At 44.4% G+C, this 18,747-nt stretch overlaps 1 protein-coding gene across 4 annotated transcripts in view; it reads right to left on the bottom strand.

Annotated features, from left to right (window-relative positions):
• Positions 1 to 2,026: 2,026 nt before the first annotated feature.
• Positions 2,027 to 18,747, bottom strand: part of tsc22d3 (TSC22 domain family, member 3) — a 30,406-nt gene continuing 13,685 nt past the window's right edge. For 2 of the 4 annotated variants that reach the window (XM_084009025.1, XM_084009026.1), the window contains exons 3-4: positions 4,200 to 4,251; positions 2,027 to 3,767 (exon numbers count right to left, since the gene is read on the bottom strand). In XM_084009025.1, coding sequence (XP_083865151.1) covers positions 3,495 to 3,767; positions 4,200 to 4,251 — 325 coding nt within the window. In that variant the 3' untranslated portion in view covers positions 2,027 to 3,494. Of the gene's footprint in view, positions 3,768 to 4,199; positions 4,252 to 4,744; positions 5,056 to 8,465; positions 8,681 to 18,747 lie in introns of those variants that run through there. The other 2 variants (XM_084009027.1, XM_084009028.1) reach the window with 2 other exon arrangements.

Genomic DNA, 18,747 nt, shown 5'->3' with positions numbered 1-18,747 from the left:
ATCTGATATACAAAGACTGAGCCATTCGCTTATGCGTGATTCAAGGCGAGCTGGCTCAGACAGGTATCAGGCATCGCCTTTTGATCTTTGACCGCCTCGCCTCCATTGGTCGAAGCCGACGCCCAGTTTAAGGAGGCGCCATGTCAGCGGGTGTAATAAGTAGTGTGAAGGTAGATTAGTTTATGTTGCATAACATGTTGTGCGGCTTGTAATCGGTTTTCTTATGCGAGAGAGCAATAAGGGCCCATTTTCCATATTACATAAACGCCCGTCATCAAACGACTTGAAAGCTGGACGGGTCCCGGCAGGAAATGTGCGGCGCACGGCACGCCATTACAGTGCCACACTGTACAGTGCCACGGCTGGAAATCTGACATTTCTCTCATCCGGGCCCCGACTTTAATGTCGGGGCATGATGAATGTGCTGACATTCAGAGGACACACAAGTTGTGTGTGTGTCTCCGTGAAAAGCAGTCAGACCAAATTATTCCCCTGCATGCGATCCCGACCACATCGATGCAGAGCTCGCTTTATCCCAGCACAACCCCTGAATTTCCATCCGAAACAGATGTTCTTTTTTTTTTTCTTCTTCTTCTTTTTTTCATTGCAAAACACCAGTGATCCAACACAAACTCCTCTCCCAGGCCGCCTGGTTTCAAGCGAGCTCTAATGTAAAGTTTAACTCCCCACCTAAGGCTCTTCCCACACTTTTAATGATTAAAGGAAGCGATGTGGAATCATTGATGCTACCACTCAGATCTTCTGTGGGCGATGGATGCAAGTCGTTAAGGATTGAATGAATGTGAACCCGTCCCACACGTCACCTGGTGAGCTTTTAACGGGGATGAGATCAATGTTTGATTATTCTTGAATGCGCTCTTCCTAAATCCCTCCCCAAAATAGAAAGTGTTAAAGCAAAAACAATTGTCTTGCCCGCGGCACGCTAGCTGTGCAGCCCGATTGATTTTTCCACTGTGTTTGAGGCTGCGCTAGCCATTAGCACAAGTATGACTTAAGCTCAATACCACTTCCTGCTGTAGCCGACCCTGCAGCCTCCTTTTCATCGACACGCTCGAGATGTTCGGGGATCTTGTCCCTCTTCAACCAAATGTCTACTAATTCAGTGTAGAAAGTATTTCGTACATTATTGATGACACAGAATCCGAATTGTTTTGACACAAAACACCAGCGGCGGCCGGGGTCCCACAGGGAAAAGACGCTGTGTTTTCTCTGGTGCTGTTTGATGTGTGGTGGTGTTTCTGGGCCCGAGCTGAGGCCCTCCGTTCGAGATGGATGCGAGCCCGGCGTACACACCAGGGAAGCCGCAACATATCTAGTTACACACAGGCTGAACTGACTGGCTGCCAATCTGTCTGAGGGGAAACGCTACTAGGACATACTAGGGTTTTTTTCACTCTGGCAGATTCCAATCCTCTGGCAACCAGCTATTATTGCTTCAATGTCATTAGTGGTCACACTGTTTGACTTTGGGGAAAAAAGTTGTGTGCGTTTTTCTTCAAAGTCCCAACGGGTAAAAACAACAGGATGAGTCTTTTCTTCGGTCTGAGGAGCTAACAAATGAAAAGTACCTTTGTCTGAAGTAAGCACCTCGTGGCCTCGCTGCAACATTGTGTTGAATTTTACAAATCACCTGCTGCTCATCAGACTGACCTTGTAAACAAGGCTCACAAGTCATGTAGGGAATGTTGTGATGGAGGGACTCCCCAACTACCAAAAGGTTAGTTTTGCAAAAAGACGTGTTGTTTACTCTGGAACACTAGCTCGGTTATTCTAGGAAGCAGGAAATAAAATCATCCTGGTGTTGTTGTCACTGTATGGAATATGTAACCTCCAAAACACTATCATAAGGGTGAAAAACAAACAAACCTGCCGTGACTGCTCCTGCAAAACAAAGAGTTATCTAGCTGGCTGTATAGGTTCGAGATTTGAAACAGATACTATACTTTGATAATACTGTCAAATCAAAATGTTGGATGATCTCACACACAGATAATGAACAAAAGAGTATTGTGTAAACATAAGGTTTATTGCAAATGTGCAGTTGTATCCGGACACCATAGTGAACAACGAGGATACTTTACAGCAACAATACCGTTATCTTTACAAACAAACGTATAGAAACTTTAGCACTAGCTACAAACGAGACTTCTCCCTGTGAAGTTTTACACATGGTCCTGGTTTGTTCGGCTTCTGTTGTGAGAAAAAAAAAAAAAAAACGAAAAGAAAAGAAAAAGCAAAAAACGTCTTTGGTAGCTAGAAAACAACAACAGAGCTCGTTGTGGAAATGTGTTCCTCTCTTACTAAAAAGGACAGGCACTGTTGTCATGCCATCGTTTTCCAGTTGGCATCTGAGCAGAAAACAGACCAGATACTGGACGAAGCTGCTTAAATCAGGAGTGCATCTGCAGCCACAAATGCTGGCTTATGCTTGCTCACCGCCTCCGCGAGGTTTACCCCGGGACGCCTCCACTTTATGTACATTGTAGTTATCCTTTACTGTGTTAGGAGCTAGGCAGACATGGTGGGCAGATATGCCTGCACCCCCAAGATTACAAACACAAACAAACAATCTTGTTAAGACTGTAAAACGCTCCTATTTTTACAAACCGATTTTTGTGCAGAATCACAACCAAAAACCGAAGATATAGCAGGATTAATTCCCCCATAAGCAGCAAGCCCCAACTGCAGGCAAACCAAGATTACATTTTAGGAATCCTTAAACAGTATACCGATCGGTCTACTGCAGCAGTCCACCCGCTCTAGTAGGCTACAACCTCCACCTGTTGCCTTTTAGCTTATCCTGTTGATTATTCTTGTTATGCTTGAATGTACATGTGAGCAATACATTGTAGTTACAGGAAAAGTTCTCATTGTGTGGCTGAAATGTGTGGCCGGGAGTCCTTGAAACTTGGATTTTTGTGTAGATCGGACAAATCCACGTGATGGGGCTTCTTCTCGTTGAGACGTGGAGGACCACCTCCGATGGGTCTCCTCTGGGTGACCAGGGAGCGACCTCCCCCGACACGTTCCGAGTTAGCACCTGCAGGGCCAGCCCGATCAATACCTCCTCACCCCCCCTCTCTCCCGAGACAGAGAGAGAAAAGGGTGTTTGTCAGAAGGGTTCGGCTAGGCAGGGAAAGCCCCCTGCCTGCAGTCTGAAAGCAAGCGCTCGTTGGTGCCTAGTCAGCCCTCTCTCTATTCTCAGCGCTTTTGTCTACACAGAGACTATGACAAAGAGTGGGACAGTATCAGAGGACGGGCCTGACACCGCACCGGTCAGAGCGTCTTAAGTTGGGATTTGTGCTGATCAGCGTCAACAGTTCGTTTGTGTCCCGTCGATCATTTACAGCCCCGATGCTTCGCCTTCATGGCTACGAAGGGGTTCTCATCGGCGATTTTGTAACGCTTACATTCAAATGGAGGTCCATTACTGTAAAGAGACAGTGGCTCTGCCCGCCCCAAGGCAGAGCCACTTATACAGCAGAGCCAGTGCTGATGCTGCAGGGCTGCTGCTGCTGCTGGTGCTGGTCTGGGATCACCTGGATGCTCAGGTTGTCGAGGGGCAGCAGGGCGTCTGCCGGGATGCGAGACTGGAACTTCTCCATCTGCTCCGGGCTGGCCAGGTTCTTCAGCAGGTGGTTCTCCCTCTCGAGCTGGTTGTTCTTCTCCGCCAGCTCTTTGATCTGCTCTTTGAGGATCTCCACCTCCTCGCGCACGGCGTACATCAGGTGGTTCTTGACAAGATCCTGTCACAATAAATAGAAGAGACGGGTCAGTTTAGATACAGAAAGCAGAGGCCTGTGCTTAAAAAATATACTGTTTACATCTTCTACCCCATTTTGTCTATTCTGACGTGGATTGCTTGTAAGATGCAGTGTGCACGTGACAACTTTGACTCAAGAGTGTTTTCAATAATGCTGTGCTGCAAAAAAAGTTGTCAAGCTCCATTTTTTCACTTCCTGCCTTTGTTTACTACTTTGTCACATGAATAAAGAATATAGTAGTCCTACTTCCTTGAGTGTTTAAGGAGAGCCGGTCTTGTGCAGAATGCATCAGGGAGGTTATAACTGCTCTATACTGATCCCTCCACTGTGATTTCAACAACAAATGCATGCATAGCGCCACCTATTCTCACGTCTTTGCCTGGTGTTTGTGTTTTGTGAGTTTTCTTGGCTTACCATCGCCTGCTCGATCTTGTTGTCGATGGCCACAACGCTAGCACCAGAGGCACTGCAGGGGGAGAAGACAAAGAGGGCATAAATCCACCGTTCAGAGACACATCTTCACTCTAATCCCAAGCCCCTACGAAAACAACACGTCGCTGCTTCCTGCATTCGTTGCTTGTTTATAACGCCGTTGTGTAGTTTATGGTTGTTGGTTAATGGGTGTGAGAGGGAGTCGGAGGTTCTTTTTTTTTTTATTTAGGTGATGGTGTAACGGCTATTACGAGGAAATGGCCAAGTGAGGCAGTAAATAGCTCGACGCGGTGTCCGTTCAAAGTCCAGATAAACAGCAGCAGAGAGACCGGGCAGGCAGCCGTTATGGAGGCATTATGATTTTGTTTTTAAATGACGAATCATATCAAGACATTGCACAGCTACGCCTTCGTTTCCAATCGCTCTATGAAAATACGTTAAAGTCAGCTTTGAGGAGCCTTGCAGCGGAATGAAAATACGCTCGCGACTGACTTTCAAAGACGTGGCAACCGTGTCGGGATAGTTACCTGTTGTCAAGTTTGACGGAGACGACGTCTCCCCCGAGGAACGAGGAGAAGAACGAGATGGAGAAGTTGTGCAACTGGTAGACGGCCACCTCCATGGGTGTCTTACTGAACATCTCCGTGCTCATGTTGAGTACCAGACTCGTTTGGATCACGCTTCTCGCCACGTTTGCGACTGGTTGTTCCGCTAACTGTATATCCGGAGGGGTTTCGTTTCTGTCGTAGCGAAGCACTAACTCGCCTGTTTGCTGAGCGTAGCGCTGTGTCGGTGTGGCAGCTTCGCCGGTTTAAACAAGCGACTGTCTGATGCTATTTCTGCCACCGGCTGCTATTTGAGTGACTTGCCTCCTGACGTCATATGACGCGCGCATACATTAGTCAAATGAGCCGGCGGGTCGGATTCTGTGGTGCCTTCCCGTGCGACAGGGAAAAAAACTCTTCGGAGTTTGGACTCGCAAAATACACCTCACCTCAACTTTTTAATACAATAAACCTCGAGCGGGAGATAACAATAGGTCATGAATAAGTATGAGTACAAGTATATTGTTGTTTTGTGAGACTTTGACTTTGACTCTACTAGTGAAGGGGATATGTTTTTCTCCTCTGTGTTGATGCTGTTGTGCAGAATAAAAATAGGCCAACCATAAAGCCAATGTAATTGGAGGTAAACACACACAGACACGCACACAAAAAGTATAAAAAAAACAAGCCCGCTATATGTAAACAAGGCGACAGTGGAACGATGTGAATTTGAATGCAGCATTACACATGTCTTGTTGCTGAACTTCTCCCCCTCACACCGCTTCTGCAGTTAACCCACAGACCGAGATCCGTGCACAGCGCCGCAAACTGCGTCAAAACAACCACCTGAGCTCATTTAACAAGGTACTATTATGTATGAGTGTGTTTTCTTTAGCTGTGTATATTTAAAGCATCCATTTATCGGTTCTTGTTTTACAACTGTCCTCGATTACTACACCGTAATGACAACAATAACATTCTGTTCCCGCCACTTTATTGTTGTTGCACTAGGCGATGGTATAACGGGATGACCTGCACATAGGTCCACTGCATAAGTACTTTTCCACCCTCTCCCCCAGTAAATTTCCCCTCAGTCTACATGTGAACTCTATCGACCTCTAGTGGTGAACATGTATACTGCACCGGCTCCCACCAGGGGCAATAATAATAACAAAGGCTGTCTCTGGACAGTGTTTACCATGGAATTTTCCATACAGCTTTTCCTGCCTCTATAAATCATCAGTTCCAGGTTGTTTCCTGCTTAGAGGACACATGGAAAACTCACGAAGGACAATATACATAAACTCATTCATTCACCCATTTACATATATAATGTTCATAGCCTAATTTATTTATTTATATACTGTGTTTAGATGTAATCTAATGTGCGGACTAAACAACAAAGCAGTCAAGTATATTTAAGGCTAAAACAGATTGTAATATTACGTGTGTTATGTGTACTTCAATTTAGTGTATATGCGTGTGTGTGTGTGTGTGTGTGTGTAATATTAGTTTAATATCTCTCATGACATCTCATATGACCTCTTGCACTATAAAGTCTTTTGACACACCTTGACCCACCAGCCTGCAAAGTGCCATAAACATTTTTGTGGTTAACTAAAGAGACAAACGTACCTGTTATTTGTTATCTTATTTTTTCACCGCATTTCTCTGGCAGGTGTATCGGGGCCAAGGCGTCCACGCAGGTTTTAATAGCTTTAATCTAATTGCTCATCGTCTCTCAGCTGTCACATTACGTTCTCTCTTGCTGTTACAATTATCTGAGCTAAAACTGATAATAAGCCAATTAACTTTCTATTAGAGCGCCTCTGTTGCATAATAACTTTTCTTCCGAAGCAGCAGCAACATGTAGAACATTACCGGCGAATTAAAATAATATTCATGGAAGTACTCTGCTGTGTCGTTCTAATATCCAACACTAGGAGCCATTCAATTTAGTTCATGCATATCACATGCCATTAAATATCGTATGCACCGAAAAACATCCATTTAAAAATGATAATAAATGACACAGGGCCCTCGATTTTCTGATCTCTGCATAGCAAACTAAGGTCTGTCACATTTTTTTTTTAGAGAAAAGGGAGTTCTGTTATGTAACCAAATAATTATAGTGGAAAGGCTGAGTTTTGTTAGGGCCTAACAAGGCTGAGCAGAAAGCACCTTGACTGGGTATTAGGGCCCATAGTGCCTGTCGTCTCAGATTCTGTGCTGTGACAGTACAGCTGCCAGGTTTAATATCAGACCCTGTTCGGGCATAGGATGGGGGGCAGTCACATTGATTTGCCTGTGGCTCTGCTGAGATGCACAGATAGAAACTGCAGACAGTGGGGAGCCTTCCTGCAGGGTTCAAGTAGAATATACCTAATGAGCCACATGCAGGAGGATGATGACAGTGTAAACTAGGAACACTCACGACCTTACTGCTTTGCCCGCTCGGTTACCAGTGAACAACATAAGCGGTCCCAGGTTAAATTACATGTGTGTTTCATGCCATTAAATTACCTTTTCAAGGACTAAAGCCTTTCATATTTCTGTGAAACTCCGACTGCCTGACCATGTTTGGCACCAAATCCAGTGAGTCACCCTACAGCTACGGGCCACGGTTTCCATCAGATGTCCTCAGTGCGAGAGCTGTTATATAATGCTATGATTCATCTGCACCAACGGCTGAAGACGAACGAGGCTGAGACATGCCGCCAACGTCCCAGCTCAAGTTGTGAGAAGCAATTTTTTGGGTTTGTGTCGCACCAAATTCGACATGAACACAACACGACCCAATGACGAACTCAAGGAGGAAAGCAAATCTATCGGTTTGAGATCACGTATTGGTCAAAAGGATGTCTTTCCCTTCTTTATCCTGTGTGTGTCCCTTCTCTCATAATTAGGAATGCATGGCGTGTGTGAGAGTGTGGCCTGAGAACACAGAGTCCTGCCATAGGCTGCAGCCAGAGGCTGTCTCCGAGGAAGCTGTCATTGTGGGCAACAAGGGCGGTTACGACCAATGAATACTGAACACTCTACAAACACCAGGCCACCCAGAGGCACTCATTATTATCACATCACCTATAAGTCTCCTGAGCCATGAATAGAAATGAGGAACATGGCCTCGATTCTTGCTCCAGAGGTTTGTGCCGGAAATGTAACAGGCTGTCAATTTCTGCCCTTGGATTCCATGTAATATAACAGTATGCGATGGCTTGCATCAAACACGCAGTGCAGGAGATGACGACAGGGCCGACATTGTTATCCGAGGGTTACCGGAGGAATCGCTTTCTTCCCGCTTCCAGTGCTGCAGCCAGCAATTAGCGGAAACACAACAGATGACTTTTCACGTTACATTTTTTTTTTCTCCGAAAAATGCAGATGTGTTATAGCGGCGTAAAAACATGTTAAACACAGCTGATACAGAAAAGATGGATGAGTTCTGTTTTGTTCGCCATGTGGCAAGATACATGATGAAAAACCGTTTCATGTGAATCGCAACCCGCAACCATTTCCTGACAAACAGTGCATCCACAGCTCTACATCATTTAGACACTGACGTGCGCCCGTCGTCATCCGTCTTCCCTAGAACTGTCTTTAACGTGCACATCAGTCACTGACACATGTCGCCATCGTTCCAGAAAATCGCCCTCACAAGTAAGACAAACCCTCCGACTGGCCTCCACCGCCCTCCACTTACCGCCGATCTGGCCTCTTGAACAGACTCGGTGAGTAAGGGGGCGCGTAGCTCACGGCTCTCTCGGGGTTGCTGAAGTACTGGTGGTGGCAGCAGGATCTGGGTGTCGGTTGGGCCAGGCGGAGGGCGCACACCGTCCTGGGAGAGGGTGGCGTAGCCCCGACGGGCACCACTTCAGCGGGACGCGTCTGAGAGTGTCCCATCCTGCCTTCCAAGATGCGAGAGCCCTTTGACTGCTTGCTAACTGTTCTGCCGTTGTTTCAGTCTGGACAACTGTGTCCTTGGAGCACAAAGAGACAATTGAGAGCCAGCGATACCTCTGGATATACATGCCACGCTCTGACTGGCACTCGCGTGACGCGCCCCCCATTCGGTGGAACCCGACGCCCCAAAGGCACAATGAAAAGGCAGCAATTGTTTTCATCTCTACACTGCTGGAGTGTTTTGGGCCGACAAAGCAGAATACCTTCCTCCAAGTGGACCTGGAAGGAGCGATCATACTGCATATCTCCATACCATTCAATCAGTGGTAGTGTGGGTAATCAAACATAGTTAAGCTGTTCCATCATGTGAAGCAAACTAGTCCTCCATATAACAGCCTCATCACAGCGGCACCAGAGTTTCCAGGACATTGAAGGAAGATATGTGAGCAACTTGTTACACCGCTGCATAGAAGTAAAAATCAACTCAGAATCATCACGAGGCAGACGAATTCGTTCAGCTGTATCTTGTTGTAACATTTCCGATTGTGTGTGTGGCGTTCCCCCAAGCCCCTGAGGACTTTTACACTGTGATGTAGTGCGTTTGCCAGTTTTAGTAAGCCTCCTTTGTCAAAGAAGGGTGTAATTAGGCGTCAGGAGAGCTATCGCTGCTCGTGAAGCTGCAACAGCAAAAGCGAGCCGCTCTTGACATGATTAATTGCGAACTGGCGTCAAGTTTGACAGAAGCGTTAGCGTCTCATACCTCCATCTGCATTTTATCCATCTTTTTGTTGACGTTGCATACGTATTCTTCTGCATAGACGAGTGGGTGTTACTGTACACGACAATTCCAAACCAGTTTCTGTATGTTGTCTTTTCAACTAAGTGTCCTCCGCATTGTAGCATTTGCATATTTTGTATTTATTATGAGGATTTAATTGAATCTTTCATGTCGAAATTCAGAAGACAAAAGTAGAATGAACTAATATATGTCAAACAATAATAGCTTTAGAGCTGTGAGTCTAAAGTATGTCTTTACATAGAATAACTATATCAATGAAAGAAAATGTAATTCATAGCTATGGAATTTGTCTGGGTGAATATAACCACGCTGTGTCAGTCAAGAAAATGAATTTCAGAATAATTCAGTTCTGTTTCAGTGCTCAGAGTTATTATTCAGGGTTATTTGCCAGGCACAACAGTTCAGCCTCCTCTGACTTGCACACCATCAGCAGAGAGAATGGCCGGCTTACACCCATCATGCCGGGAGTACGTCATTTCAAATCAAGAACATTTCAACCCTTTGTATTCTGGTCAGTCTTTCAACTTCACAAAGATGTTTTTTCTCATCTCCGATTTTTCAATTTCACGCAGCATTAAAAAATAAATGAAAAGACATCTATTCGTCTTAATACAGTACTTGTCTTTGCATGTCCAAATGTATTACTTTTTTTCTTTGCCTCCAGCAAGGGACGCAATGGCAGTGAGGTTAAATTTTTCCCTCCAATGAAACCAACAGGCAACCTCATAGATACTGTATGTTTCTTTAAGGCATATTACAAACCACAGGGAGCATCTTGTTTTTCTTTTTCTCCAGATCACTTTTAGAAACTCCCTTCTCTCACATATGACCAATGCTGTCTGTACAAGCATGAGAACAACACACACATCCAGTAGAACAGCACCAGTGACTGACACGGCCGTTTAGTCATCGCAAATAATTTCATTGAATCTTCAAAACAAAGGGAGCGCACAAAAGAAATGTGACTTTTGCTGTCATATCATTAAATGATGGGTGGTGATGTCATACGTCCTATAAAACCAAGTCTCAAGCCTGATTATGTAGGCTTTAGTCCGTAGCTACAGAGAGGTGTTAATTATGATTTGCATGGTAGAAAACAGAAGTTTTGCTGAAGCAAAAGCTGTTAGAAAATCAGAGGTGTGTCTGTTCGCGTGTGCCTTTCAGCATCTGTGAGGAACTGTAAGTCATTAGTCCTTTGAGAGAACATCTCCTTTATTATTATTATTATTATTATTATTATTATTATTATTATTATCCGTAGTGTCTGCCTGGGTGACGGAAGACAGGACCTGCTCCTCTGCCACGCTGCAGCTTCTCCTGACAACACAAAGGGCCACTTTAATGCTTAATTTCTACTTAATTTCAGTTCATACAAAGAGGTAACAAGTCCAGTTACAGTAGCCTTAACTGAAACTAATTTAAAGTTTAAAACAAGCAGTACAGCAGCTAATGGTGCCGTGTGCAGAGTGTTGCGGCTAACAAGCTCGGGGACTCGGCAGCATCTGACACCAGGCAGTGATTCAGCCCAAGTCGAGACAGCTTCAGGCCATAATGTAAAGATTTACCTCGAGCTATAACAGGGAGAATGTCCCCGGCTAAATTTACTGTGAAAACACTGACGTCGAGCCAAGACTCAGGAGTGTGTTAGGGGGAATATGGCAGCACGGTGAACCCCCGTCAAGCCACTATCCACCCCCACATCCCTGCAAAAAAGAAATAACAGTTTGATCTAGCCCATAGGATTACCATCTGTCTCAGTGCAAACATGTGCACACAAGATTGTCTCCTATGAAAGATAAGACACTCGGGATGCACTTAAGTGATCTCGCTAATGGCTCAGTGGATACTCTGCAAAAGGTCAAAGGTTGAAGACGCAATTGACCATATAGTGCTAAATAGCAGCGGACTGTCTTTATAGCTACTTCAAAGACTTTTTTTCTGACAAATATAGTCAGATACATACTGCTTTAACCTATTTGAGTTTCTAATCTAGAATATTTTGCGTGTTTATTTCTAGAACTATAAAACAGATTATAGCTTTTGCTGTGTTTACTTACATACAACGCATTGAAAAGTGACACCCAACAGACTTGATCTAAAATACTTGGCACCTTTTGATAAATACACTTTTGCCTGGATCATGTCCCAGAACAAAAGGTTACAGAGTTCAGTGCCATCTGTCTATATTCATCCGCCTATGTTACTTTACTGTATACCTCAGCTGTCGTAGATGGGGAGGTCGTGTGCATCTATTTTTAAGTGGCTTTCAAACTGTCATGGCGCTGAGAAACGCAAAGCTACTGTACGTGCTATGAAGCCCACATAGAATGGGCAATACCTGCACTCTCAGCTTTGAGTTGGCAGATTTTCTTTCCGATTTTTACATCAATAATGTTCTGCTTTAGAGGGAGTCGTTTATATGACAGATGTGCTAAATGATGGCTGAGCAACTTTGTAGACCGACCACTTGATTGACTTGAGCGCAAAACAGTGAACAGTCTGATGTATCAAAAACTGACTTTGAGAATATATTTTTAAGGGTAGGGTTGTCAAAAAAATCGATATAATCGATAAATAATCAATACAAAAAATGATTATCGGATTCAATACTAACTTCAATACTTTTGCCGTCAACAGTCCCGTCTCCGCCAGTTGACGAATAACTTCCCAGACAGCTACAGCTCCGTCCCTCGCTAGCAGCTGAACACATGATCGCTAGTTCACGGTAACGACACTGAGCTGATCGAACACAGCTAGCGCTGCTGCTGGAGGGCCTTCAACACCAGTAGAAAATTAACAAAGCAAAAGTGCCGTTTGGAAGTATTTGGCATAGCCTACGAGGCTAACAACTGGGGAAAGGCTAGGCATGTAAACAAGCCGATATGCTAGCAATGCTAAAGTCGTGGCGAGTAGTCACAACGAACATCTGAAAAGTCAACCAACTACTAGACAGAAACTCTACCAACTCTACTTGACCAGCAATGCCAAGACACCAGAAACACAGGAAATAAACAGGGCTGTAGCTGAATATATTTAATATAAATTATAAACGTCCTACAGTTATGTTACTGCGCTTTCTTTTTTTTTTTTTGCACTACTCAGACAACTTTTAAAAAAGTGTCATTGTTTTTGTATTCTAATCTTTATTTTAAAAAATCCGGCCACTTAATTTTTATTTATTTTCTCCCTGTGGTATTGGAAAATGGTATTGAATATTGAGTATTTTCCTGGGTATCAGTTGGTAATCGACTTTCAAATTCTATTATCATGACAACCCTATTTAAGGGTAAACAACAGAGTTGGGGATGACTAAGTAATGTTGCTGTTTAACTCAAAGTGGACACAGTGCAGCCAGATGAAAGAAACAGGAAGAAAGTCTCTTTTTGCTGACATATAACATCCTTATTTCTTTCCTTACGTCTTTTCTTCTCTACAGTGTGCCTCGCTATATAATGCTACCACCTTCTTCTTTCAATTCATCCCTCCCTCTCAATCTCTCCCTCTTTTCCCTCATCTTTTCGCAGCCTTAGCTCGCAGCTGTGTGACCCGAGTCACCGGCAACTGGGACGACACTGGAGGGATCCGGGCCCTCGATGGGTCGTCCCCCGATGTGTGTTTGTGTGCTAGCCCGTGTTTTTTGTTTGCCCGTGTGTACGTTGATGCGTGAGGTTTAGCCACACGCTCGCATTACGTGCACACTCTCGCACGGCCGGCCGGCCCCGTCAGCGGCGGTCCGGATTCAACTGGATGATTTAGCGCCTCCCGCTAGCTATCGCCGTCAGTGTCATCCAAACAGCGAGTCGTTCCCACAGACTCCAGCCGGCTCCTCCGCGGCGCATTAAAGGCGATCCTTTGTCACCTGCCAGATGACGATGGAGCAACGGCTAATTTCCCACGGATCATTTGAGACGAGTCATTGGCGGTCATTGCTGAAGGGAAGTGCATAAACCTCTTCAACGGCTACATGAATCAACATTAAATATTCTTTTATGCGACAAAAACAGATATTTTAACAGTAGAAATACAAGTCATGCATGTAAGGAAGAATTGACTTGTGTATATACTGTATATATATATATATATATATATCATATGTGTGTGTGTGTGTGTGTGTGTGTGTGTGTCTGCATATTTTGAAGTAGGTCTAAAAGGAAACAAATATGTCACTTGCTTCCTTATTTCCTTGTTAAGTCACTTGCAGAATCCCTGTAAAGCTTTGTATATCTGAGGCCTCCAGGTCAAAGATAGCCGCAGTCATATAAACACAAGGAAGTCTGCCGTCCACTGATCTGTACGAGCCGAGCAAACGGTATTATTCTCCTTCAACAAGACCACAGGAATGACTCGGATCATAATTCAATCAGCCTTCCTATTTCAACGCAGCACACTCTGACTCGGGCAGGAAAATCAAAACGGCGACGATAGAATAACAATTGATACATTATGCCAACTCTCATTTTGGAAAACCACGCTGAGGTATACAGATAGGAGAGAGACAATGTAATGCCCTCAAATGAAATGGTCGTTTTAAAGGGTTTCTTTAGATGTGTCTTGATTGAATTGTAGACTGTGAATAGTAAAATGCATAGAACACTTTTTCTAGGCAGTGAATGTATTCTCCAGGTCTTTAACGTTCACTCCAGGGATCTTCCCCCTCCCTTTGTCTTTGAACTTGGGGCGGCACCATTGAATACTTGGATTGATTGCTACACACATAGCATCGGTGCAGTCGGACATCAAGCTACGCCGCGTTCATATGTAAATATGCACATAAATTAAGTCGAGCCATACTGTTGTATCAAAACCGTTCACAGGCCACTTTTCACTTCCTCTCAAAAGGGGGGAACCTGATTTAACTCAACGAGCAGCTGTGGAGGGGTGCGACAGGGAATCTCATGTATATTCAGCCCGTCGTATCGTTCCTCCAAATAGCGCCACAAAATGAAACTCCGTCTGCTCTGGACTCTGGAAAAACCACAAGGGTCAATAGGTCTGTGCCATCCCACACGGGGTGCAGTGTGGATCCCATGCAAACAGAGGGGAGGGCTGAGAGAACACAGTGTACTGTACGCAGTGTTTCCTCAGCCTGTCAGCGTGGCGAGGATCCCCTACCGCCAGACTGGCTGAGATGGACGAGGACGGGGTCAGATGTCCACGCTCCATTCAGTCTTTAATGGAAATATGTAAGCATTTTAAAGGAAGAGACCTTTAAAACGCTCATGAGAAACTGCAATTAACTCCTGCAGTAGAACAACTGAAATGTATATATCCAGATGTTGGCCACCCGTGTGAAGACTGTAAAACAAATATGTTCGGGGCTATAAACGCACGCATTACATCACATTGTGGAAAGTTAATGAGGATTTATTATTAGCATTGTGTTAATTGCAATGCATTTTAAAAGAAAAACAGAATTGCAGCCTTTGGGATCTGTTTTGGCCCAAATAGTCTAATTATTTCAAGTAGTAAATGGTTCACATTACATTATATATATCACCAGCTGTATATATTACCCAACGTGACTATATTTAACAATATAATGAGATTATTTCTACTCAAAAGCATTGTGACATGTTTATTATGATTAATATAATACTTTTGCATTCGCATGTACTGTATGTATGTAATTTATTATAAGTGATAAAAATCAATCTTTATCTTTTTTTCAGCACAGCTGCCAGGATGAACATTTTTATTTTATGATATTCAGTGAAATAATTCAATCGTGTCATTTTTGACTATGGACATCAGTCTACCTTTATCTATTTATTTAGTTTACCTTTATCTCTCATTCGTCTCCAGCAAGTGTTTCACTGCATGGCTGCCCATTCCTCATTTACTGCTCTTTTTATGGTGTTACTCCCACATCTGCCCTACATCTACAGTATGTACCCTCGCCTGGGAGAAACATCTGTAATGAATGATGCACGGTTACACAACGCCCTGCGAGTGGTATGCTGCGACTGTATATCTGTCACTACGTGAACACTTTCTGTAAGTGGGATTCAGCTGTGGAGATGCACGGCTGCTGATTAACTAGGAATCATTCACATGTCTCCTCTGCGTGAGCCGTGTAGAATGCATCATCAATGGCACTTGTGTCCTTGTTATATTTATCCTTTGACTGACAGTTTCATCGCATGTAAGTCACGCGGCATCCCATAGATGTGTATATTTATTTTGATGTATTTGGTGAATGTGGCAGCAGCGTACATATCTATGACTAACTTAAGCAAACGTGGGCTAACAGTTGCAGTTATGTCCCGGCCCGAACGTGATTCAACTTCTCCTTACGTGTCGAAGGGAATTAAAACTCTCCACACCTCACAACTCTTATTGTTTGCGTGTGATCATGGATTTCTAGTGCAAAACAAGAGCACTATTTCAGGATGTGACTAAGGCATCAAAAGCTGCTGCGTGATCCAAATAAACGGGAGGGGAACATGGTGATATGGAGCTCTGTGCAGTTGTTTGGGAGTTTACAGGAACCCCAACCTATCCTGCCTTCAAAAAGCCAAAAGGCCCGCCCCTCGCACAAAGACGCAAGTCCTATAAACACCAGTGATTGGTCATTTGAGTTTGTTTCTTTTATAAAACAAACGGGTACAATATCAGAATACTTTGGATTCAGTTTGAAGATGACAAAACAAACGAGCAGAGCTTTGTTTTTCAAGGATTCTCCTTGAAAAACACTTCTCAGCAACAGCTCATTGAGCACGCCGCTTTGTAATGAATGCAAATGTTTGAACTAAGCAAGCTCTTTACGCCATAGCTGCTGAATAATCGCGCTAATGATGTCGGCGTGATCCAATCTGTGAAAACAAAGTGCTTTTTGAATAATTGCAAAATTGTTGCGAGGCTGTGACAAGTCTCGCAGGGAACGCTGGCTGCTTTGAAAGTACAAACTCGTGGAACTGCGGAGGGATTGCCGTTGAGAATACGCTGAAATCCAGCATTAATTTCAGTTTGATTGCCGCAAATAAAACGTTTACATCTGGGGATTTTGTGGGAGACGTTAAAATCCGAGCTCTGCTTCGAGAAACAAACAGGAAACACTCCTACTTGAAGTGACTCTTGAGCTCGGGGGTCGGTCGAATACAGCAGACAAATTGACTTTTCTTTTTCTTTTTTTTTTGACGTGTCATTCCCCTGGTTTCGAAGCTGCACAGAAGAGTTGGCAAACACAGTCTGCCATCCCAGTCATTGTTTAAAGGCTCCAGTAAACAACGTTGACGTGCAGACGAGAGGTCTAAAGTTCACTTATGAAACAGGAGAGCGCTCTCGTATCTGCTTGGCACGCACACACGCCACGCAGGTACACGGTCATTCCCATGGAAGCCAAGGTGTGCGTTCAAGCGTGGACGCTAACAACCCTGAGCCATTCACATCCACGTATGCGTGAGCCGAAATCGTAGACATAAGGAAGGAGACATGCATTTGATATGTCGACAACATTTGGGTCACTGACATATGAGGACAAAGCACAGAGAGCGTGCACAAGCAACACACACCCACACACACACACACAGCGTTTTGGCATACTTAACAATGAAACAGAGAGATCCTGTACCAGCTTGACACCTTTTTAACGCTGGATTAAATGCACTTGACGAAGAAATGTTCAGGGAGATTTAAGGATTAATGCTGCAAGCAGGTCATATTGATGGAAAATGTCAAACGCAATTCTGAAAATGTCATCCGCTGGCATCAATCAAAAAAGCCCTTTCCAGAGAGCACCATAAAAGAACAAGGAGGAGATGATGCTTGAGATATTTTGGAATGAAATCCGACTGCTGACGTAGACTCTCTAATCAGATCTGGCTCGTTGGCAGGGAGGAGTGCACTAGATCTCTTTATTGTTTTGGAGATGGACGGATTTGCCCCCACGTAAGCACAGTCTGGGAGCCGGGAAGATGTCACCTTATCTGTGAGGTTCCCACCGACCTCGGCGGTGGCTCTGCTCTGTGACGTGACGTGAGAGAGACGACTACAAAGCGTTCGGCGTTCCCCAGAAAGCAATTAAAACTATCCGGAGATGATATTTAAAAGAGGAAGAGAATGCGAGAGGTGACGGAGGGTCAAGCACTCATTGCACCCAAGAGCAGCATACCGGTTCAAGTTGTCTTTGGCTTCCAGCCTGCAACAACACACCGAGCACGCTGCAGCGCATCCTGACACGAGAGAAAATATGCCTGCTCGGCTTGTTCTTGCAAAAACGCTCGCTGACAAGAGCAGGTGTGTTTGTGTGACAGCTAGAACTAGATTGTAATTTATATCCTGCCTGCAATCAAACATCCATCATTTCTATTTGTGATCAAGTATGTTGTACCAATATATTAAAACTATGTGGCCAATTCAAATCAAATTGCCGCATTTCTGTGGATCCACATCATATCAGAACCTTTCAGTGGTTAATTGTAAGATTTATCGATTTATGCATCTCGATAGATTCTCATAAATGGGTTGTTTTTTCTTCAAATATCTCAAGCATCCGGCCTCTTTCCTTATTAAAGTAAATCCACTTGCGAACCGTAAATGAAACCAACGTCAGTTGAGCTATTGAAGTCCTTTTGAGGAAGCATTTTTAGGAATTTGCAGAACTGAAACAAAATCGGGTATTTCACAGGTTCCCACACCCACTGGATAACTCCTCACCCACACACACACACACACACACCGAGTACATGCACACAGTCAGAAGTCATTATCTTTGTTTTCCAGCCTGTGTGACTGATAGGCTTCTTCACACCAGTTTAATGACTGGTGTGCTTTCTTGGTGAGACTGTAATTAGAGCCCCACCACAGAGGAAGTATCACGGCGTGGCGCCTGTGAGGTAGCTGGCTGCCTTTACTACAAAGACACCTTCAACAAATCATACGATTACTAGTGACAGCACGTGTCCCTTGATTTTTTTTTTATTTGTTTAAATATTGCAGCAGCAAATACCCGAATGCATCCTGCTAATGATTTGGCCGTCCAACTTCTGGGTCTTGCCTGCCACCTTGTGCACAGTCCTTTGTCCTGCCGTCTGTGTCATCGGCCTTGTTTGTTTGGGTTCTCCCTCTGCCTCTCTCTTCTTCTCTCCCTGTCCGTGCTGCACGCCTCCTCCTCCTTATTGTTATTCCTGTCCGTTCACACATCCTCTGAGCAGTAAATCTTATCTGACTGGCACGCTTCAGGTCAGCCTAACCCCGCTCGATGTAATTAGCCTGTCTCAGACCTGTCTCGTCGTGGTTGTTGTCTGTTACCTATTTTTGGCGCCGACGTCGGGGGGGGGGGGGC

This window comes from Eutrigla gurnardus, assembly GCF_963514095.1.
Source record: "Eutrigla gurnardus genome assembly, chromosome: 5".
In the NCBI taxonomy this organism is placed as follows: domain Eukaryota; kingdom Metazoa; phylum Chordata; class Actinopteri; order Perciformes; family Triglidae; genus Eutrigla; species Eutrigla gurnardus.
This window is presented reverse-complemented; position numbering and strand designations above follow the sequence as displayed.